The sequence below is a fragment of the Anomaloglossus baeobatrachus genome, chromosome 6, assembly GCF_048569485.1.
Source record: "Anomaloglossus baeobatrachus isolate aAnoBae1 chromosome 6, aAnoBae1.hap1, whole genome shotgun sequence".
Taxonomy (NCBI): Eukaryota; Metazoa; Chordata; class Amphibia; order Anura; family Aromobatidae; genus Anomaloglossus; species Anomaloglossus baeobatrachus.
Window position 1 is genome coordinate 534521981 of NC_134358.1, and position 24652 is coordinate 534546632.

The following is a 24652-nucleotide window of genomic DNA, read 5'->3' on the forward strand; positions in this document are numbered from 1 at the left end:
TATAATCATATATCTACGCACACATTGCTTAGTACCCTGTAAAATGAATATATATACAGTGTATATATATATATATATATATATATATATATATATATATATATGCAGTGTGTGTATGTATATACATATTATATATATATATATATATATATATATATATACACATATATACTGTGGATATTTGTATATATATATATATATATATATATATATATATTCATGCAAGCAAGTGAAAGTCCAGCTCCAGCCTACAAGCCACCTGGGTTCAGACTCACCCGGTAAGCAAAGCCTTGCACGGACATGGACAGGAGGGCATCCAGCAATGGAAATGGCTATAAAGAAATTTCAGCAAAGACTTGGAAACACCGGTGCTGTGATAAAACTTCTTCTTTATTTGTGATATCCATAAAAAGTAAACATGACCCACAAGGTTCAAGAACAACAAAGTATGGTTAGCAGGAGATATCGCAGATGGGACTACGCGTTTGGCGGCCTTGTCCGCCTTCCTCACGGACCATTGAACCAGACCACCCCGTAGATGAGTATAATAAAAGGCACCTTTTTTTGCCTCACAGAGCAGCTTGGGGACATATATACTGTCTTCTAGAGTGTTGTATATAAGGGCTTGCAGGTGCTGGCCCTACTTTATATGGGAAAACCAGGTTTCCTTTAATCCTCTGGAAATGTTATGGAAAGACCTGAATTTTACACGGAAAAAAAACACCTACATGACAGAGCTGAAGCTGTTTTTGTAGAGAGGAACGGGCTAAAATTCCTCCAAGCTTATATGCAGGACCAATCAACAATTACCGGAAATGTTTAGATGCGTTATTGCATTACCAAACCGCATGACGTCAGGGACATTTTTAATTATTTTCCTCACTTAAAAAAAAAAATTACAACATTTTTTTACTCATTTGTTAGATTTTTGTCCTCTGTCCAAAGAGGCGTGAGAAAGCTCCTGTGTGAGCTGTAATGAAGGTCAGATGGGTCATCAGTCAACACACAGAACAAAGACATGTCTGGACATAAATCTCCAAACTTGACAGATGAACATTCGTCAAGAATGTACATTTAAAGAGTACCTGTCACGTGCTCTAAAAAATTGGACTTAAATATCTTGTAAAAATCCTTGAGTTCCCCAGATTTTGCAGCTTTTTTTTCTTTTTGCACTGCTCCATTGCAGAGATATTCACATTTGTTTCTTTTGGAGAGCAATATGTGAAATCTCTGCTCACAGTCCAACTGGGTGTTTCTTCACACTCTTCTTTGGGGTGTGCGCTTTCACCCCTCCCTCCCAGACACTGCCGATCATAGCTCAACAGCAGGCGAGACTTATACAATGCTAGATCAGATGTGGAACTGTGATTGGCAGCGTTTCGGAAAGAGGGGTGAAAACAAGCACCTCCATAGAAAAGTCAGAAAACTTGTTTTTTAAAGCAAAAAGTCGCATTTTCAGGTAAAATGTTGCACACAACCCTAAAGGCCGCTTTACACGCAACGAGATTGCTAATGAGATATTGCTGGGGTCACGGAATTCGTGACGCACATCCAGCCTCGTTAGCGACATCGTTGCGTGTGACACCTACGAGCGACCGCTAACCATCAGAAATACTCACCAAATCATTGATCGTTGATATATCGTTCATTTTCAAAATATCGTTGCTGGTGCAGGACGCATGTTGTTCGTCGTTCCTGAGGCAGCACACATCGCTACATGTGACACCCCGGGAACGACGAACAACAGCGTACCTGCGTCCTCCGGCAACGTGGTGGGAGTGACGTGAATGCGGCTGCTCTACGCCTCTCCGCTTCTATTGGTGGCCCGCTGATTGACGTCGCGGTGACGCCGCACGAACCCCCCCTTAAAAAAGAGGTTGTTCGCCGCCCACAGCGACGTCACTAAGAAGGTAAGTGTGTGTGACGCTTACCAGTGGTATTGTTCACCACGGGCAGCGATTTGCTTGTGACGCACAAACGACGGGGACGGATGCGATTGCTAGCAATGTCGCAGCGTGTAAAGCTGCCTTTATACAATGGTAGATCAGATGTGGAACTGTGATTGGCAGCGTTTTGAAGAGAGGGGTGAAAACACGTGTCCCGCCCCAGAAAAAAGTCAGAAAAAATGTTCAGTTTTTTTAAAGCAAAAAGTCGCATTTTCAGGTAAAATGTTGCACACAACCCTAAGGCTATGTGCCCACGCTGCGGAAAATGCGCGGATTTTCCAGAAATCTGCAGCACAGCTACTCCCCAGCCATTTCTATGGCATTTGGGAAATGCTGTGCCCACGCTGCGGATTTTTCCGCAGCGGATTTTCGTGCTGAAAAATCTGCAGCATGTTAATTATTGTTGCGGATTTTCGTGCGGATTTTGCCTATTCAATTGAATTAAAAAAAAAATCGCAAAATCCGCAACAAAATCCGCACCTATGAAAAGGTGCGGATTCCTGGGGAAAGCTGCGGATTTTGATGCAGAAAAATCCGCAGATACAGAGTCCCGTGGGCACATAGCCTAACATTTATGTTAAAAGTTCTGTACAGAAAAAAAGAAACACTCCAGGATAAGGTACTGGAGTGCAGAAAGATGTTGATAGGTAGTAAATATCTGGAAAAAAAAACTTTGCCCAAAATGGCAAGCAAAAAGAAAATAATAGATGAACACAAAAAACTGATTTTAAAAAAAGATGCAAAAAACAGGCAAAAAACAATAAAAACTATAAAAAAAAAAAAAAAAATAGGCACACTAATAATGAATTTTGCCCCAAGATGTTTTTGCAAACTACTCCTTTCTAGCAATGTAATTAGGAGAAATTTTAAAGAATATTTACTAAGTTAGCGTATGTTTATTCTGGGTGACTATAGTGATACTGTATGAAGTTGCCTTTGTAAAGTTTCTTATCTATATATATAATTGCCTTATTCTGTCTGTCTGTCTGTCTGTCTATCTGTCTGTCTGTCTGTCTGTCATGCTCCGAAATTGTGTCCTTACGGTGACACAAAGCTGATTGGCCGCTGGGCTCGCCATGGCCCCGCCCCCCCACACGGATTGGCCTCTCGCCCCGGCTCTCTGCAGGCCCCGCCCCCCTCACGCAATGCATGCTCGCTGTGGCCCAACTGACACGGGGCTCCGATTCCCAGGTGAGTACACACACACATCAGATCACACTCACTCTCACACACACCTCACACATCACATCCACACATCACAACATGCTGGGATATCGCTTGCTTCTACACCGGCTCCGTCAGGATCCCGGCAGCGCCAGACATAACCTTGCGATGCTGGGATCTTAACGGAGGCCGTGAAAGCTGGTAACCATTATACACATCGGGTAACTAAGGTCCCTTAGTTACCCGATGTGTATCATAGTTACCAGTGTACACCGGCTCACACTCACTCTCACACACACCTCACACACACATCACATCGCATCCACACATCAAGGTCCTGCAGCTGCGGAACATACATAACAGCACACACACACACACACACAAATCAGATCACACTCACACATACCTCACACATCACATCGCATCCAAATACTCACAACATCCTGGGATATCGCTTGCTTCTCGGCGGCGATATTGTGCTGTGAGCTTCCAGGACCTGACGGAGGATCACATGGCCAGAAGCATGTGATATCCCCGGATGTTGTGAGTATCAGCGTGTATGTGCAATATCGTCAGTGTCTGTGTGTGTGAGTGGATGCGATCGGTTGTGTGTGTGAGTGGATGCGATCGGTTGTGTGGGTGAGTGGATGCGATCGGTTGTGTGGGTGAGTGGATGCGATCGGTTGTGTGGGTGAGTGTCGGCAGAGGAGCACGGCGTGCTGGAGGAGGCTGGGAGCAGAGAGGCTGATCTTGGGGAAGGCTGGGAGGGGGAGGCTGATGCTGAGGGAGGCTGGAAGGAGAGAGGCTGAGCAAACGTGCTCCATCCGCCATACTGCGCACTCCCCATCGTGCTGCATCCCCCATGCTGCGCACTCCCAAACGTGGTCCATCCGCCATGCTGCGCACTCCCAAACGTGGTCCATCCGCCATGCTGCGTACTCCCAAACGTGGTCCATCCGCCATGCTGCGCACTCCCAAACGTGCTCCATCCGCCATACTGCGCACTCCCAAACGTGCTCCATCCGCCATACTGCGCACTCCCCATCGTGCACCATCCGGCATGCTGCGCACTCCCAAGCGGATGGAGCATGATGGGGGGTGCGCAGCATGGCGGATGGAGCACGTTTGGGAGTGCGCAGCATGGCGGATGGAGCACGTTTGGGAGTGCGCAGCATGACGGATGGAGCACGTTTGGGAGTGCGCAGCATGACGGATGGAGCACATTTGGGAGTGCGCAGCATGCCGGATGGTGCACGATGGGGAGTGCGCAGTATGGCAGATGGAGCACGTTTGGGAGTGCGCAGTATGGCGGATGGAGCACGTTTGGGAGTGCGCAGCATGGCGGATGGAGCACGTTTGGGAGTGCGCAGCATGGCGGATGGACCACGTTTGGGAGTGCGCAGCATGGCGGATGGAGCACGTTTGGGAGTGCGCAGCATGGCGGATGGAGCACGTTTGGGAGTGCGCAGCATGGCGGATGGAGCACGTTTGGGAGTGCGCAGCATTGCGGATGGAGCACGTTTGGGAGTGCGCAGCATGGCGGATGGAGCACGTTTGGGAGTGCGCAGCATGGCGGATGGAGCACGTTTGGGAGTGCGCAGCATGCCGGATGGTGCACGATGGGGAGTGCGCAGTATGGCGGATGGAGCACGTTTGGGAGTGCGCAGCATGGCGGATGGAGCACGTTTGGGAGTGCGCAGCATGGCGGATGGACCACGTTTGGGAGTGCGCAGCATGGCGGATGGAGCACGTTTGGGAGTGCGCAGCATGGCGGATGGAGCACGTTTGGGAGTGCGCAGCATGGCGGGTGGAGCACGTTTAGGAGTGCGCAGCATGGCGGATGGAGCATGATAGGGGGTGCGCAGCATGGCGGATGGAGCACGTTTGGGAGTGTGCAGCATGGCGGATAGAGCACGATGGGGAGTGCGCAGCATGGCGGATGGAGCACGTTTGGGAGTGCGCAGCATCGGGGATGCAGCACGATGGGGAGTGCGCAGTATGGCGGATGGAGCACGTTTGGGAGTGCGCAGCATGGCGGATGGAGCACGTTTGGGAGTGCGCAGCATGGCGGATGGAGCACGTTTGGGAGTGCGCAGCATGGGGGATGCAGCACGATGGGGGGTGCGCAGCATGGGGGATGGAGCACGATGGGAGGTGCACACCTCCCCCCAACACACACACACACGCGCACTGCACAACACACACACACTAGGAATCACAAACAACGCCCTACACAGACACCCACACACACAGACAACGCTGCACACACAAATATATGCACATACTGCACAACACACACATTGCTCAAAACATACCTCCCCCCAAAACACACCACACCCACACAAACCGCACAACACACACACACACACAACGCTACAGACACACAGCGCTCCACAAACAACGCAACACACGCAACACACATACAACACCGCTCTCACCCCCCGCGACACTCAGAACATGTACAGCGCCCTACACAAACACTTGGTAACTACACACAACAACATCTATATATATATATATATATATATATATATATATATAACAAAAATCATACATGAACTACACAATACATAAATTCTAGAAACCCGATGCGTAGAATCGGGCCACCTTCTAGTTAATCCATAAAGCTCCACAGATGGAAATGACAACACTGCCATCTCCAGGACGTAGAACTAACTAGAAATAGTTAATAAAGTTGGCAAAAAAGTTTAGAAATATCAGTGTACCCTAAATGATCCCAAAAATATACTTTCTATTCTAATATTAAAGAGATGTGAGAGACAAAATCTAATTATATTATCAATCGGCATTCACTATGGGCTGGAATCTGCCCATCTAAACCGTTTTACATTTTCTTCCCATAATGAAGCAAAGGATTTTGGGGTGATGAGGAATGGAGTATGTTGGTGATACTTTTAAATACTATATGTAAGTTTTGTTTTTTTTTTAGGAAAATAGTTCAAAGAAAAGTATTTCTCAAAATTATTTTTTTTAAATGTGTTCCAAAAAATCTTGGTAGGGAATTTTCATTCGCTAAAGTGGATGTTACACTTTAAACCCTAATTTACTATTAAAGGATTAAGAGCAGATACAATAAGGCAGTGTTCATACGATGCGATACAATTATATTGCGTTTTTATGTTTTTTTCATTGTGAATTTTAAAATCGGGATTTTACTGTTCTTTCAGTAAATCGCTGCTCAAAAAAGCAGCACTATGACATCGTATGTACATTAATGTTGAGATTTTTCGAGGACGTATGTATGACATGGGTAACCCGAGTGAGGGCACCAAGACTGACCCTCAGACTAGGGGCACTAAACTGTCCCTTATTCCAGAGGCAGGCTTGATGATAGCCAGGTCTGGACCGCCAACGTGGCCGTAACTCCTGAGTAGCCCTGGTTTCACACCCCGTGTCCCCCACCACCGGGGAGGGCTGGGACTGGAGTAAAGAATCCAACAAATACCGACAGAAAGGGGAAAATCAAGACTCAAACTCACTGCAAGCACACTTAGAGGAATAGACAATACATACTCAGGGAGAAATAAAGTTCAGGGAGGAAATAAACAAACAACAAGGATATTTCTACAGCACACTAAATAACATACAACAGTTCACCAACAACTGGATCACCACGCACAAAGACCGGTATCGCTGGAGCAAAGCTAGAGCTATCTTCGTCATATGAGGCTAGGCTCCACCAATTTTTATATGGCAGAGGTGGCTGTGGCAACCTGTGACTCCAGCAGCAATTCACCAGCCAGCATGAATTAACTCCTGCTAAACTAAGACCAGAGAACACTAAACAGTTGATGCCCAACTATTACTGAGCAACTCAGAAGCATCAGGTTGCCTGTCAGACTCTGCAGTGTGAACAGAGTCTGAAGTCGCAGAACAACACATGACAACCTAACATGTCAGTGCTTTGCATGGTGGACATTGAGTCATTAATTAAAATTATATATGTAATACTAGGCTTCCTCAGGGGTGCAGCCTGACTGCACCCCTGAGGAAGCCTTGCATTTGGATGGCGTAACGCGCAGGACCAGCAGCCGCCTCCGGATCGCTTCCCTTTTTTTTTTTTACAGGGATCTAGGGTTATTTATCTGTATATATTTTCTTGTACATGTATTATATATTGATAATACTATTTGAGCATGCGCTAGGTGTCGTGTACAAATGTTATCTGTGATAATTTATGCTATATGATCTGTGCCACTCTGAGTATCCCCTTTATACCCTGGTTATTCTTCACAGATTGTTCCCTGTGTGCATATTATGCTTTGTGTTAAGGCCGCTTTACACGCTACGACATCGCTAAAGCAATGTCGTTGGGGTCACGGAATTTGTGATGCACATCCGGCCGCGTTAGCGATGTCGTTGCGTGTGACACCTATGAGCGATTTTGAATCATGGCACAAACGTTCAAAATTGCTAATCGGTGACATCCCACCTATTCTCAATTATCGTTGCTGCTGCATGTACGATGTTGTTCGTCGTTCCTGCGGCAGCACACATCGCTGTGTGTGACACCACAGGAACGAGGAACCTCACCTTTTCTGCGGCCGCCCGCAATTAGGACGGAAGGAGGTGGGCGGGATGTTACGTCCCGCTCATCTCCGCCCCTCCTTTTCTATTGGGCAGAGGTTCAGTGACGCTGCTGTGACGTCGCTGTGATGCTGAACGAACCGCCCCCCCTTAGAAAGGAGGCGGTTCGCCGGTCACAGCTACGTCGCAGAGCAGGTATGTGCGTGTGACGCTGCCATAGCGATAATGTTCACTACGGCAGTGATCACCACATATCGGCCGTACGACGGGGGACGGTGCTATCGCGCTTGACATCGCCAGCAAATGCTTGCGATGTCGTAGCGTGTAAAGCGGCCTTTAGGGAGACTTTTGGGATGTCTGGACTGCCCTTTTTGTGTGTGATCTTTTTAAGATTCATAACGTAACATTGACTCATTTCTAGTGAATGGACTTTATTTTGCAGATCAGTTATAAAGAGGAATATAAAAAATCCAAGGGCAAGAATGAGTTTGTTCCTGACACCGCTAAACTGAAAGCCGTCACAGACTCCATATCAGAGGTAAGATTCACTTACCAATTGTGTGAGCTTACATGTGTTAGAGCAGAAAAAATAGTTAATATTTTCTCCAAAGTTATGTTGACTGAAATGTTTTTATTTTTTTTGATTCAGCATTAAAATGGGATAATATTGAATTTAATAGAATGAGCAGAAAAAAAAACGAGCAGTAAGACATAAGGGCTGATCCATCAAGCAACTGGTATTAAACTACTTGACATGTAGCAAAATATTTTTGTAAACTCATAGTTGTACAAAAATGTTGTGACTTTTGTTGTTTTTTAACCACCAATCCCGACTAGGGGTGCCAACTTTTTGAAAGGTGCTACAAAGGGGTGTAAATTATGACAGAAATGTATGAGTTCCATCACTGACATTTCTTGTGGTGAGGCTATGGATTGGTCACACAACTGTATTTTCTCTTTTCGGAGAAAATTGGTCCAATAAAGACACATTCAGTATTTAATGAGTTGTTTACTTCAGTACAGTGGAACCTTGGTTTACGAGTAACTTGGTGTGCGAGTATTTCGCTATACGAGCAAAGCTTGCTGTAAATTTGTAATCCAGTTTACGAGCAATGCTTGCTGTACGAGCAAATACCGCACACACTTCCGGTTCCACACAAACAAACACACACGCACACACACACAAACACACACGCACACACACATTATGCTCACCTTACCTTCTGTTCCCTCGCCAGCCTCCTGGCTCTTGTAGTCCGCTGGTACAGGATGTGTATCGGGTAACCATCGCGACAATGGAGGAACTTCCTCTGTCAGCCGCTTCTCAAAGGCAGTGCGCTGACCAATCAGAGGCAAGCGGCTCATGCCTCTGACGTCAGCGCGCTGGCAGCTGAAGCTCCGGCATCGGTTGCGATGATTAACCGATACACATCCTGTACCGGAGGACTACAAGAACCAGGAGGCCAGCAAGGGAACGGAAGGTAAGGTGAGCATAATATGTGTGTTTGTGTGTGTTTGTGTGTGTTTGTGTGTGTTTGTGTGTGTTTGTGCGTGTTTGTGTGTGTTTGTGCGTGTGTGGAATGGCACAATAGGGGAGCAGGATGGGAGATTTAACAAGTTGTGGAACAAATTTTCTGAGCTTCCATTATTTCCTATGGGAAATTTTGCTTTGCTAGAAGAGTAATTTGGTTTACAAGCACACTCCCAGAACGGATTGTTCTCATAAACCAAGGTTCCACTGTATTTGTAGCCAAAATCAGGAGAACAATCAGATTAAAACTATAATAGAAACATGGGCACCACTTCTGTATTTTTATAACCACTCCTTATTTTGGCTACAAATACGGAGTAAAAAAACTCACCAAATACTCATCTTCCCCCTACCATCCATCCATCCATCCATCCATCCATCCATCTATCCATCCATCCCACTATCCATCCATCCATTCAGCCCACTGTCCGCCCACTGTCCATCCATCCATCCCTCTCTTCCACTCTCCACCCATCCATCCATCCATCCCACTCTGCATCCATCCATCCCTCCCTCACACTCTCCATCCATCCATCCATCCATAGCTCCTACCCTCCACCCCTCCTACCTTCCATCCCTCCCACCATCCATCCATCTATCCAATCCCCCACCCTCCCACTTTTCATCCATCCCTCACTCCTTCCATCCATCCCCCTTTTATCCATCTGTAGTGCCCCTGAATCCATCAAGGAGCTACAAGGTACTGCATCCCCAACCAGGATGCAGGGTGTACCCCTAGGGACCCAGAAGACCAGTGCTGGTAAAAACAAAAATATTCCAAATAATCCCTGTTTTATCCCCAAATTCCCATAGACTGGTGCCAGACTAGGGTTGGACCTAATGGATGGCCACTTAGAGGTGGAGCCAATCCAGTTCACTAGACGACCAGATGGGAGGGGCATACAGTGGACAGTCAGACAGTTGAGAGAGTCGTCGGTGACGGACGGACTGACAGGAGTGTAACGGTGACCTGAGGGCCAAGGCATTTGGTTGGTTGGAGTATGCTGGAGTGCTCCCAGAATCATAGCACCAGCGGAGTAAAGAAACCTAGGTCAGGCAAACGCTCCTGACAGACCTGATCAAATCTGCACAGTAAGGGGACCATACAGGACCTCACTGACCTTGAAGTTCGGGACTCAGTAGCAACGGGAGAACCGGGGAACAGGACCAGAGACTCCAACCCCACAGGGTTCATGCTACCGTCATACGGACTACCTTTGACAGACTACCAGGAGGGGACCCCCAGACACTCCAAGCCACGGCGACCCACCAACCAATGACAGGGGAAAGAAGCCACCAGGTCACTAAACCGGCACTGGAACTAAGGGGTCCAGTGGTCAAGACCAGCTTTCCTGGGTGACCAGTTTCCATCTGACTGAGTAAAGGAACAAGTTACACTGCAACCCCTTCTGTGGCCTACCTTCTTTTGTACTGCCCCGGGGCTCGGCCGGCTGCCAACCCGCTCAGATCCGTGCTCGTCGGTGGGTGGCTTGAGCTCCTCACGGACCCGAGGGTCACGTCGCTCTGAAAGGGGGGTTGGCACTACACGTAGGGACTTCGGTGGGGAGGTCTACGGCCGGGGCCGCGGTGTTTGGTAGGGGAGTTTAAGTTCGTGACTCCACCTACGGGTTGTGGTGAATGGATGGAGACACCACCGCTGCCGTTGACTAGGCCTCCTGGGGACGGTGTTGTGCAGCTTGGTGTTGACCCCTCCGTGGGTAGGGAAATGGCAGTCCCGGGGGCCAGAGGGAGGTGCTGAGGCGAGGGGGTGGATGCGTGCTGGGGGTCGGTGCGGTGCGGCGCGGTGCGCGGCCCGAAGGCACTGTTGTACTCACTATGACAAACATGCTGGAGTCTCTGGTAAACCAAACAAGATGGTGAACGGTGCCCGCAGCCGGCTGCAGTTTTCCCCTTAGCAGGTTGGTGGTTTTCGCCTTTCTCCTGCACCTCACTATGTAGAAATCACGACTCTTATGCCTAAGCAATGGTAGTCCACTCCCCGGCTTGGTATATGCTGGGAGAGCCCTGTTTGCCCGCAGACGCTGGCCCCTTGGGTCTCTAAGCCGGGGCGGTGGCGTTACCCTAATGGTTGGGCTGTTGTCTTCAGTCGGGCCTTAGGTGGGAAAGGTCTTAACGTCTAATCCTCAATCAGTTGATTTGACTCAGCCCTGTTGGTTCTGGGCCTCGTACTGGGTCTGAGTACCCCTCCTGGTGCTCCAGTTCTCAATCGGTTCCCCGGTTCGGTACCGGCGGACCACCGCCCGTCCCCGGTCCCTACGGTTCCACCGGCTGTAATCCCAGCTCCTGCAGGCGGCCACCACCGTCTGCCTCCTTGCCAGAGGTGACTGGGCTCCAACCCAGAAACCTGGTGTAGACTATGGCAGGCCTGGGCACAGGTCTGCCCTTGAACTTGACTCCACTTCTCTCCACTGTCAAAGCTCAACTCTAACTGCTGTCTTTCCCGCCTCCAGGACTGTGAACTTATCGGTGGGCGGAGCCAACCACCTGGCTCCGCCCCCCTTCTGTGGACATCAAACCCGGAGGGAGGTGACAAGGGTTTTGTAGTTTGGCTGCTGTCACCTTACTAAGGGGGTTGTTGTGTGTGTAAGGGCCTACCTGTGACAACCTGACTAGTCCAGGGCGTCACACTTTCTGCACCCATCTACATTACTTATCCTCTGGGGCCTGGCCCTACTTGCAAAGGTCCTAACATCCAGGCTGCCACCAACACCAGCCCCATGAGTGAGAACTGTGTAGCGGCGGCTCCATCCACATAGCCGCAACCCGCAAGTGGCGTCACGTATAAACTTTAATTTAATCTCCCCTGTAAATATACCTCTTTTAAAAAGCATCCCCAGGACACGGAACCAGGTAACGGCCACCAAGTGACATTTCCTGTGCAATACACCGCCCGCGACCGAGTACCCTATATCCCTGAGCCACACACATCCATCCATCCATCCATCCGTTCCTCTCTCGTGCCATCCCTCCCACTATTCATCCATCCCTCCCTCCCTTCCATCCATCCCTCCTACCCTCCCACCATCCATCCATCCTATCACCCTCCATTCCTTCCACCTTCCATCCATCCGTCCGTCCCTCCCTCCTTCCATCCCTTCGTCCACCCATCCCTACCCTTTCCATCGATCTATCCATCCATCCATCCATCCGTCCCTCCCTCCTGTCATCCCTCCAACTTTCCATCCATCCCTTCTATCCTCCATCCCTCCTTCCATCCCTCCCTCTTGTAGGGTGCAGGCAGCTGTGTCATTGGGAAGCATTACCTTATACCCAATAAAAGGTTATGACTTTGGTGACTTATGTGTGATGTCAGCTGCGCTGTGCTTGTATGAGGCCACACACAGGACTACACAGCACATGTGACCGCAGCGCTCTCGTTCTTCTGATTTATGCTGAACAACTGCAGATATCTCCAGTAATGGTTATCTTTCTGTTCCGAGTTTTAATGACGTCTCACACAGGGTCTGGTAATTGATTTCCAGGCTGGATCTCTATAGACAGGCTGCCTTTATTACTGTACCCATGAAACCCTGCTCCATGAGGATGAAACATTGATGGTTGTGATCACGATTCACGATGAGAGTAGAAATTGGAGACCTTTCATCTGTTCTGCTATTGTCGCCTGTTTTGACATATTGATCCTTCTTGCTGCTGTATACTTTGAGAATTGAGTATATCTTGTGTTAGCGTTTCCTTTAGCTCTGGAGACCGGCAATAATAAAACAGGGAGGAGAGGACCCCGTGTCAGAACCCCACAATAGAGCTCTCTACGATGCAGATCCAGTTGGTTGGAACCAAATCTTCTATACATTTATGCCATATACCGTGGGAATGCAATATATACTGTACAGTACATATATATACAAAATGGGAATTCCCTTCGAAGCCAGACATTTTAATTTATTGGCTGTTGTCCAACACTTATTACTCTAGACTCTAGTCCAACAACTATTCTCAATACACATACGTGTTTGGATTGGCAGACCATACATGTGTTTTCGATGTAAACCGTTGGCTAAACCTCTGGTTATTTCCTCTGAGAACAAAAAGATCAGGCATGTTGAAATTCTGTGTATGATCCTTTTCTCCACTGTTGGGCACATTAAGAAGTTTTCTAAGTTAGATGGTTTCTCTGAGAAAGCCGCCATGTTTTTCTATCAGTGGACAACCTCCTTTAATGTGAAATTTACTTTCTTAGCAAAATTTTTTATTCCTGTTCTTGTTATTAATTTCCAAACCTCACCATAAAATGAAGTTCTTATGTATTTTCCAAATGATAAAGGTCTTACAGTATATGTCCTTTATACAATTATACATAGATATAAACTGGAGGCTAATTAACTGGGGGTACAAGTGCTCCATGTATAATGAATATAGCGGTCATTTTTGGCATGTATTGCCTGCAGCTGACAATTTTTAGTTTGGGGTGTAGGCTTGAAAAAAAAATATCGGTCAGTTTACCATTAGGCTCAGGGTGTAGACACTGACCACATGGGGCCCCTGAGCAAGAAATTGTGATGGGCCCCCCCTCCTTTTATGGTGACAAAGCTAGAGATATAGATATATATATATACAGTATATACATATTATATAGTACCCTCCCTTGTTATGCACTATCCCTTACACATCGGAATCTTTTGTTATTTTTGTTATTTATAGCGTCCTGTCTTTAGTTCATAGTGTCCGCTCTTGTGAAATAAATGATGGAACATGGTAAAGCTTCTTTTCTAATGGAGGAGGCTGATGGACTGTTCTTTTGGTCAGATGCTCCTTCATCAAAAGAAATATATATCTAACAAGAGAGGATTTTATAATAAAGAGAGAACGCTGTGAATAACGAGATTTATTTATATTAATTTTTATTACCATTTATTATTATTATAACGCCATTTATTCCATGGCGCTTTACATGCGAAAAAGAGGCATACATAGTCAAGTACAATAATCATGAACATTTCAAGACACAGATTGGTTCAGGAGGAGAGAGGGCTGTGCCTGCAGGGGGTCACAGTCTATCACAGTCTACAGGGAAGGGGTTGAAGATACAGTAGGTGAGGGTAGAGTGGGTTGTGTGACACTATGGTGGACTGAGGGTTACTGCAGGTTGTAGGCTTTTCGGAAGAGGTAGGATTTCAGGTTCCTTATGAAGGTTTCCACGGTAGGCGAGAATCTGATGTGTTGGGGTAGAGAGTTCCAGAGTTGGGGTAACTACTGGAGAAATCTTGTATGCGATTACGGAAAGAGGAGATAAGAAGGCAGTAGAGAAGGAGATCTTGTGAAGATCAGAGGCTAGTTGCAGGTATGTATTGGGGGACTATATCACAGATGTATGGAGGAGAGAAGTTGCGAGTGGCTTTGTATGTCATGGTTTGTGTTTTTAAATTGACTCTTTGGGCAATGGGAGCCAGTGAAGAGATTGGTAGAGAGGAGAGGCTGGGGAATCAGGAGGATCAGTTGGGCAGCAGAATTTAGGATAGATTGGAGGGGAGTAAGAGTGTTAGAAAGGAAGCCAGAGAGCAGGAGGTTACAGTAGTCCAGGCGGGAGATAATGAGGGCATGCACAAGTGTTATTGCAGATTTTTGGTTAAGGAATGTACGGATCCAGGAAATATTTTTGAGTTGGAGTTGGCAGGCGGTGGAAAGGGCTCGGATATGTGTCTTGAATATGCTATGTAAGGCCTCATTCACACTTCAGCATTTTTGGTCAGAAGGAAATAGGAAGGAAATGGAACAGAGTTGTACATAGATCATTATGGTATAGTATGGTTGTACATAAACCATTAGTAGGTGGGTTAGTATCACAAGGAGAGCAAATAAAAAATATGTGTAGAAAAGAAGGAAAGTACACGAAGGGGAAAAAAGTGCAGGATAGAAGCTGTGTTGATATATACACTACTAAAGACAGCAGCACCTGGATATGCATGAAGCTCACATCCAGCCTATATTACTGAGAGAGACACTCCCACCAGACAAAAATCTGACACTTAAATAAAGCTGAAAACTGCATATTGGGTCATTTGCCAATTAATAAAGGCATAAAAAATTGGAGATTGAACCAATGTACAATTTTTTTAGCTAGCGATAACCACTAACAAATGTAATTTTTATTTCCCACAACAGAGTCTTCAAACCTGTTACTTACTTACCAATTTAATTTACTTTTTCTTTCCATCCAGACAAAATACAAGAAAGCCGGCAAGAAAGAATTGTCCAACTCCCTGTACAAGATGATGCCAGAAACAATAGACACGGTATTTGCAAAACAAGTGACACAGCTTCAGAGCGAGGTATTGTCAGAAAGTTGTATTTGCTTTTCACTGTTCCTCCAAAAAGTAAAATAAAAAAAAAAGGAATTTCTGGAAATATTTGGTACTAATGTAGATTTTGTCGACCATTTTATATAACCATTACAGTATCTCAAATTTTATTTAAACTTTTGTTTAGCGAGTCGAGAGGTAACGCTAGATCCTGGCAGACACCTTGAAATTTTCGGCGACTTACCGAGTGCTGTCTTTAAGTAACAGAAGCAGCCTTGTTCTAGAAGACTGTAGAGTGCGTTATGCCAAGTTTCTACTGCAAATCCCAGAAATCAGGCTTTACGCTGTTTATAAATATACCCCTTATGTCATAAGATATTCAGGCCATGTACTATTTAGTTTATGACTATATAGACTTTTTTCTTGTGATATATGTAAAAATAGTAAACAAAAGGTGTATTTTAATCTCTTTTATTTATGGTTTGTCCATAGGATGTGCCATAAATGTCTGATAGGGGCAGAACTGGCAGGTCTGGGGCCCACACCTGTCTCAAGATCATATCACGTTGACTCCTCATCGACTTCAAGCATATTCAATAGAAAGTTAGCACTAAGCTATTGCTCCCTTCAGTAATTTCAGCTGATTCATACAGGTCAACAGTACTAGTCATGCCAGAACATTCAGACACTCAGCGTGTAGTGCAACACATGGGTGACAATAGGGGTGGTATAAAAGGATGGCACTTGTCTCTCTCTCTGGTAACTCACCTGAGTCTTTACCCTAAGCTTCCTAACTTCCCTATACTGGGTCCTTCCCCCCCGTCGTCGTCACAAGCCCATGCCCTCATTTGCTCTGACCTCACCCTGGCTAGCGAGCAGGTCAGCAAGAGCGCTAGTCTCACCACTGCAATTATACAACAGAAGGTAAAGAAGATAGAGAGAGGGAAAAGACGCAAAAAGGAAAACACTCCATGTTTCTTCAATGCAGCAACACCACCACTGCAATAGCCATGACACCTCAGCTTCTTCCAGAGACAGGCTTATTCCAAAGTGGTTGGCATAAGAATCAGATTCTAAAACACGTGACGTTTTATAACTAAGAGAAGTGGTCACAAAAGAACTGCACCTGAACTTAAGGCAACAAAAAAACACCGGATAAGAAAAAGTCCTTAACCCATGCAGCACTTAAAGAAAGTAAATACATTCAAATACCAGTTGTAGACCTGTAAACAATTATGCACTGTGACTCGCCAGAAGTCTCCCCAGAGCAGAACACCTCATGACAGTACTTTCACATAGGTTGAGGTTTGTCCAAATGGTAATGTGACGCCCTGGCCTATCAGGTCATCACAGGGTATTGTGCAATCTGCCCTTCTGTGCAGTATCCTCCTCCTCCTTGGTTATGGGTCCCCAACTAATGGTGTTGCCAACAGCAGTCAATCAAAGTCCTAGATACACTCTGCACCACACCCACCAGACACACCAGTGGACGGCCTGAGTGGAATAAGGTCACCCACTTAGGGGGATTGTTAAGGGGGTGGTCAGGAGTGTCAGGGGTAGTTCAGTTTGGAGTTTAGAGTTGGAGAGAGGAGGACAGGAGCTGGGATCCTTGGAAGCAACTAGGTGACAGACGGTGGTCTGGACCTAGTAGAAGCTGGACCCCCGGTCGCAGGGGATCGTGACAAGGGGCACGGAACTGTCGAGGAGGACAGCCGGCAGCCTTGTACCATCACCGGGCTGGGACCAGGGCATGACGGGGTACGTGGACCCTAGGTCAGGGAGTAGCTTCAGGCAACCTGACAATTAACCCGACGAGAATGGAGCCTTCAAGGTCCATTCTCCACCCGCTCCAAAATCGGGGTACTAGCGCAACGAGGGGGATAGGACTTTCCACAAATACGGTCCAGAACATCCCAAGCATAAACCCTGAGAGCAAGCTCCCACAGTTAGCCATACTGGGGAACGGGACCTGGCTAGTTCCACACTACCGGGACCAACAGAGAAGTAACTTAGTGCCAGGAGGAAGGTCACGGATCACCAGGCAATACCATCGGGGACGGGACCCGAACTAGCTCCCCTCAGAAGCAGCAGTGTCCATAACTTTGGTTTATCCAGTTGTCGGTGTCAGCTTTATGGAATGAGTGAGTACGCAAGTGGCCCCTGCACTCCCCACGGCACCCCCCAACGCCATCACCGAGTCCTGGGGCATCCCCCCTACCCGTGGAGGGTCCTAACACCAGGCTGCCCCATTCCATCGCCCCCGGGTACTCCCATCGGCAGCGGTGGTACTCCCCAAATTAGCACAAATCACGGGTGGCGTCACGAACTCTAACACATCCCCTGTAAATAACCCCCTTAGTTTGAGGAGCCGCATGACCCCCCGGGTCTGGAGACCCCTCGAGCCACCGCGGATCCGTCCGAGCAGCCCGGCTGCTGACGTGGGGGCGGCACAGTAACACCCTTAAAAATTAAATTTTAACACAAGTATATAGACACCCCTTAGACAAGAGCAGTTCCCTATCCAAAAAATGTCAAGAGTGAGACATAAATGTAGGGCTACCTCTCTATTCCCAGTGGCATGTGATGGGTGTCTCAGAGGTGAGACCCACATATCTCTCAGACATTTATAGGGTACCCTGAGATTGGAATACCCCTTTAACATGTAAATATTTGTGTAAAAATTATTTTTATTTTTTCCCATTTAGATAACATCTTAGAGGTTTCGCCCAAGGGAGCTATTGTATTTACTGAAGAGAGTAAATGGTTAGTGTTCTTTCTCCATTGAATATTATGCTTGAAGTCAATGGACCATTCATGAAAAGTAATCACCTGATGATGCCAGACTTGTATTCTATCCATCAGACATTTATGGCAAATCCTGTAGCAAAGCCTTAACTGTGCAGGAAATGAATTCTCCTCTTTTTTTTTGTGAATCATTGAAATGAAAAATAAAAAACACCTTTCTTCCTCTACATTATATACATTTACCCTAATAAAGGATATAAAAATGGAGAGTCTTAAACAATCGGGCAACCTATTTTAGATTGCATTCGGACATTATGGTTGTGTCTTGAACTGAAGTTTTACTAAAGTCTGTCTGATCCCGGCAAAACCGAACTTACACGCATCCACTCATCAGAACCACTTGATGCCACACCTGGACACCAACAGCATAAATATATCTTGACAGATTATCATAAAACCATGTTTTTTTGTTTTTCCAAAGCTAGTAATGTTGACCTCAGCCTTACAAACCTCCCTGAAGACCTGTATTCCTGTATTGTGGATGTAGAATTGAATATATGTCATGTTACCGGTTGTAGAGCAATTTATATGAATGTGGTGGGGTTATGTCACAGTCCCTCCAGCTACCGCTAGATGGTGCTGAGCTCCCCAAGTTTGGTCAGGAAAGATAAAGGTACAGTGGTGGGGCTGCTAGGGCAATTGAGATAAGCCCGGCGCACAGTTGCAGAAAAAGGAGGGTGAGGGGTAAGAGAACGGGAGTTGTAGTTGGGAGAAGAAGAGTGAAGCTGTATAGAGAGCAGTTCCTGGGTGCAAAGAAAGAACACACCTATGGCCAAGTGGGCAATCGTGATGAGCACGGATGCAATACGTGGGGCCTGATCTTAGGGACAGCCACCGTGACCTCGAATGTTGGGGACTCCCAGAGAGGGGCTCAGTACAGCTAGAATGCCAAAATTCATAGCGGTAAGTGCCGGTGCTCCAGGAAGCCAGTGGGACTCTGTAGCAGCCGTGTTAGTAGAAGTGGTATGGAAATGTGTGTCCTTTCCTAGGAAGAAGTGGTGCCTCTCCTACAGAGAAGAAGGTTCATACAAAGCAATCATATATTGTAACGTTGAAGTGTTAGATAAAAACCCAGTGTCTGACTGATTTATTGGGATGAGAGCCTACCACCCAAGGTAAAGGAGCCAAAGCCCCTAAGAGCATGCACCCCACCATCTCCACCATATACACACCCCCTGTTTCATGAAGTGAGTCGGTGGGGGACGCGACTACACCATCAGGTCTCGGCTGATCCCTCGACCGACCCTTCATCAGGATGTGTTGAACTACAGAAGGTCACCTCTGTATCTCCTGCCAAAACGTGCAGTGTTCACAGGAGATGCAGTGTTAGACCTGGGGCTTGATTTGGCCAATAGTTATACGATGACACATGCCTGGTCCAGGGTTTTTTAGGTTATTTTTTGTATCTGGCTATTCTGTGTATGTGATTTTAGCCCTCTTTCTAGTCATTTGGGATCACTCTGAATTAAAGCCTAAAATGCCGGTAAGAGACGCTTTTCCTCACCTGCTCTTCATGCTTGTTATTCCATCATCTCCAATCCATTTTTGTAAATGACTATCCTTGAAGCGCTGGGTGTTCATGGTATTTTATAGAAATCAGTCCATCCAGGACAAGTCACACCATTCTCATATGTTACTATCTATGTATATCGAGTACGTGAATAAGCCTCTGATCTGCCAGAATATAAAGGTATATGGATCCTTGTGATGTATGGCGGCAGATGCTTCCTCTCCAGTCGTCTGCAACCTGACACTGCGTCTCATACTCCTAAATGCCACATTAATTTACTAGTTTGGAGGAGAATGTGGCAGTCGCGTTTCATGGGAATAGACATCTGCTGGAGAAAAATTAACCGCAGACAACGACATCGATAAAAGAAACACTTTTTATTGTCATCGTAAAAATGAAATATATTTTGGCAAAGTTAATATTTTCTCTACCGTAAATAAACCCGTTTCTTGTTCTGCCGTATAATCACTCGTGTATCGGATACAGGATTTCTTATTTCACACGCAATTGACATCAGTGAAATAAATTTAGCGCACGTGTGATGGGTAAATTCGTTTTCCCACAGTCTGAAATATTGAGTATTTTCCTTGATGGACTCCTTTATACTCTGAGTATATAGGAATATGTGTATTACGCCACCGCATCACTTTATAACATAATGATGTATATATGGCTGGGGGTGTATTATAATGGGGTATAGTAAATTAAGCCAGACAATCCTTATAAATTATCCAGGCCTTAAAAATATTGGCCCTATGGTGAATATTCATGTACTCGATAGATATACACTGCTAACCACTTCCCAGTATCCACTGTATATGCACAGTGCATGCAGGGTACAGGTGTATGAAACAAGCTCAGAAGCTTAGGAACATTTTTCTTTACGTACATGCTTGTAATGGGGTTGTAAAATATTTTTTTTTTTGCAATTGGCTTTCATTACAATTTTACATTACAAGGGGGTCGAATACTTTCGCAAGGCACTGTATCTCTAGTCATACTGCAAGAGTTATTAGATCAGACCTAGGGATGGACATATCATTGGTGCATCCTGTGCAGCCACACAGGGGCCCAAAAGGTAAGGGGGCCAATTCCAAAACAGGTGGAGTTGTGCATTTAGATAAACTTTTGGGCTGAAAAGGGCCCATATATTGTCCTTGCACAGGGATCCTCTTCTGTCTGTGTCCATCAGTGATAGGACCTGTCACTTGCTAAAAGTAATGGTAAATATCTTGTATAAATCCCTGAGCTTCCTTGATTCCATCGCTCTTTTCGTTGTTTCTCTGCGTCGTACCATTGCAGAGATATTTACACTTTTTGCTTTTGGAGCGCACTATGTGAAATTGCTGCCCGGTGCTTCTTCAAAGTCTTCTTTGAGGTATATTCTTTCACTCCTTTCTCTGACATGCTGCCAATCACAGATCAGTAGCTGATCTAGCAGTCTTAAATGCTGCTGAGCGAGCAGTATCTGGGAGGGAGGAGTGAAAGCTCACGCCCCCAGAGAAGACTCTGAAGAAACACCTAGTTGGATTACAAAGCAGAGATTTCACACACTGCTCTCCAAAATCAAAAAGTGTGAATATCTTTGCAATTGTGTGACGCAGAGAAAAAACGAAAAGAGTGATGGAATCAGGGAAGGTCAGGGAATTTTACAAACTTGTTTTTTTTTCCAGTAAGTAAAAGGTCCAGTTTAAAGGAGCATACATTGACTTTCAGGTGGCATTACAAAGACAGTTTCTTCCCTTGCAAAGGAGAGACAGTTTGCTTATTCCTAATAGAGCATAACTATTATTATATGAATAGCTCCATATAATAACGCATTTATTTCTTGCAGGTCATTTACAAGCAAAAACATGATTTAGAAAAGGGAAAATCGACTTATGCTCAAATGTTGGAGCCTCCAGATATCAAACATGCGATGGAAGTGAACAAATACCAGAGCAATGTGAGTAAATACACAGCATTGTCCACTAGGGGTTTACGACTGATCAGAATTGTGGATATGTCGTCAATGTCTGATTGGTGTTTCCTGGGACTTTTACTCATGTTTTTATCAAAAACTGATATAAAACTATAGATAAAAAAATGCAGCACAGTCCAATGTACTTGAATGGATTGGCTTCATTTTTGGCATCTATGGGAGTCCTAATGTTCAGTGTTCAGATCCCAATCAATGATCTGTCATGATTCTGCTCAGCCGTGTTCTGCTCTCCTTCAGAGCCTATGCTGGGCCTCATGGTTTTCCCCGTTTCCCGGTCGAGTCCTGTGTGGTGTAGAAGGTATCTTTTCGCTGGAGCCTCGTTCCGGGTGATTGCTCTGCTTTGTTTGGGAGTTGTTTCACCTGGAATGCCACCAGTGATAGTTCCTGTTCGGCAGTGTACATCTCTGGTTCCCATAAGTGACTGATTCGATCTTGTCCCGCTACCTAGTTCCTCGTAACCCGTCCTGTCTCATCCCCTACTCTAAAAAGGAGGGATTAAACTCGGCTCAACTATAAATATTCGTAGGTGCTTGGAAGACAATAAAGTCTAGAAAATACTAAAAGAACTCCGGCACACTGAATGAAGGTATGAGAAGAAAAAATGATGCTCAAGTGTGGACCAAGTGTGTGGTCGAAACGTTAGTTTTCTTATGCCTATGCACAAATAAATATACATCTTTGAGAATCATTTTCTTCTCATACCTTCATTCAGTGTGCCAGAGTTCTTTTTTTAGTATTTCCTCCCCTACTCTGACCTGACTCCCTGTCTCCCTGATCTTTGGCTAGTTTCCACACCGTGGCTCCTCTCACTCCCGTGTACCCGACTTGTCCTCTTGTCTTCCCAACCTCGGCTTGTCCCCTGACTCCGGCTCCACTTTCTTCCTGTTTCTTGACGTGACTTACTGGTTTACAGACCCTTGGCTCTCACTTAGACTTCAGCTTGTCTTTCTTCCTCCGTTAAAGGGCGCTTTACACGCTACAATAAATCTTACGATGTGTCGTCGGGGTCACGTCGTAGGTGACGCACATCCGGCATCGTAAGTATGATTGTAGCGTGTAAAACCTCCATGCAATTGAACAAAAATCCGTTCATCGCATGCACGTCGTTCATTTCTCAAAAACTGAACGTGCGGTTGTGCAATGTTCCCGGGGCAGCACACATCGCAGTGTGTGACACCCTGGGAACATTGAACGACAGCTTACCTCCATCCGCGGCTCCCGCCGACAATGCGGAAGGAAGGAGGTGGGTGGGATGTTTACATCCCGCTCATCTCCGCCCCTCCGCTTCTATTGGCCGGCTGCCGCGTGACATCGCTGTGACGCCGAACGTCCCTCCCACTCCAGAAAGTGTATGTTCGCCGCCCACAGCGAGGTCGTATGAACGAGTAAGTACGTGTAACAGCTTTTAATCGATTGTGCGGCAAGGTCATAAAAATTGAACGTGCCGCACATACGATGGGGGCGGGTCACATCGGATACGATATCGTATGCGAAATTGAAAGGTGTAAAGCAGGCTTTACTGACATTACCTCCCGACTTCTGACTTCTGCCTTGTTCGACCATCCCTCACTAGTTTGTCTAGCGACACCTAGTGTACACCCCCTGCAGATATCCTCCACTAGTGTGACTGGCAAAACCTAGTGGTGTAGTGTCTCATTACATCTGGGTGTTTGGCATCATATTATCTATTTAAAATATATTCCATAAATATTTATGGGGTTGTCCAAGGTTAAAAAAATGTCTGCTTTCGTATTATATCAGCGGTATTACAGCTCAACTCCATTGAAGTGAATGGGGCCAAGCTGAAATATAACACAGAACCTATGGACAGGCGTACAGCCAATAGAATGGAAAGAGTATTTCTAATCATGTGCAACTATTTTAATGGTTTTTTAAATCTCTTTAAATCAGGTGTTCAGTTTGGATAAAAATAAGACGTTCACCATAAGATGTATGTAAAATGTAGAGATTTCCTCTCGTATCTTAATGAAAACAGATAAGTAGCTGCATTTACATATTAGCTGGGAAGATGGGGACATTTTGGGTGACTAATCAAGCGTACGGTATAATGAGGAGGTGAAAGATTAGAAAAGAAGGGAATTATTTAATCAGTCATAAACGCTGGAAAATGAAGCGCAAATGATCACTGGAAGTTCTCTAATTTTTAGATACAGCAAATATGCAGAGGCTATTAAGCTTTTTACAGCATGGTCATGGATTACACTCTGATATGGTAACAACGAATATGGTATATAAAGTATGGACAAAAAGTATTGGAGCTTGGACACATTTTATGACCTCTCATTCCGAATGCATAGGCATTACTATGGAGTTGGTCCTTTGCAGATATAGAAGCTCCCACTCTTTCGGGAAGACTTTCTACAAGATTTTGGAGGTGTCTGTGGGAATTTGCTCCCATTTATCCAATAGAGCATTTGTGAGGAAAACCCTGATGTTGGGGAGAGGCCAGGATTACAATCTGTCACACTAGTGACTATGGGAATTATGGCGTACGATGTGACACACAACACAACAAAGGGTACACCGGGACACAATAACAATGGTGAGCCCTAGCGCTAGTGAGGGGGAAGGTGGTAGATCTCCTTCACGCACCTGTAGCCTACACTCGTAGTCAATCCCTATATAGGTTACGCACCTGTTGCTGAGCAGGATACCTGAAACCCTGGCAGACACTATAATAGCCCGAGAGCTAAGAGGAGAATCCAGGGCACTGCTAGACTCTATAAATTCACCCACTTTATAGTCCATCACACACAGGCAGAAAATCGGTGCTGCTCCGGGGTGCACATACAGAAGAAAGACAATAATCCACATGGGTTTGTAGAAAAATGGCACTCACCAGATTGTTGCTGTGCATAAGGTGATTTT

At 45.9% G+C, this 24652-nt stretch overlaps 2 protein-coding genes across 3 annotated transcripts in view; both read left to right on the plus strand.

Annotated features, from left to right (window-relative positions):
- The window catches only part of LOC142243542 (LIM zinc-binding domain-containing Nebulette), a 321524-nt gene that overhangs the window by 195699 nt on the left and 101173 nt on the right, over nucleotides 1-24652 (plus strand). The gene's annotated exons all lie outside the window — the stretch shown is intronic.
- Nucleotides 1-24652, plus strand: part of LOC142243541 (nebulette-like) — a 145810-nt gene that overhangs the window by 58165 nt on the left and 62993 nt on the right. The window contains exons 10-12 of the mRNA XM_075315579.1: nucleotides 8101-8196; nucleotides 15387-15497; nucleotides 21617-21727. Of these exons, the coding sequence (XP_075171694.1) occupies nucleotides 8101-8196; nucleotides 15387-15497; nucleotides 21617-21727 (318 nt within the window). The remainder of the gene's footprint in view (nucleotides 1-8100; nucleotides 8197-15386; nucleotides 15498-21616; nucleotides 21728-24652) is intronic.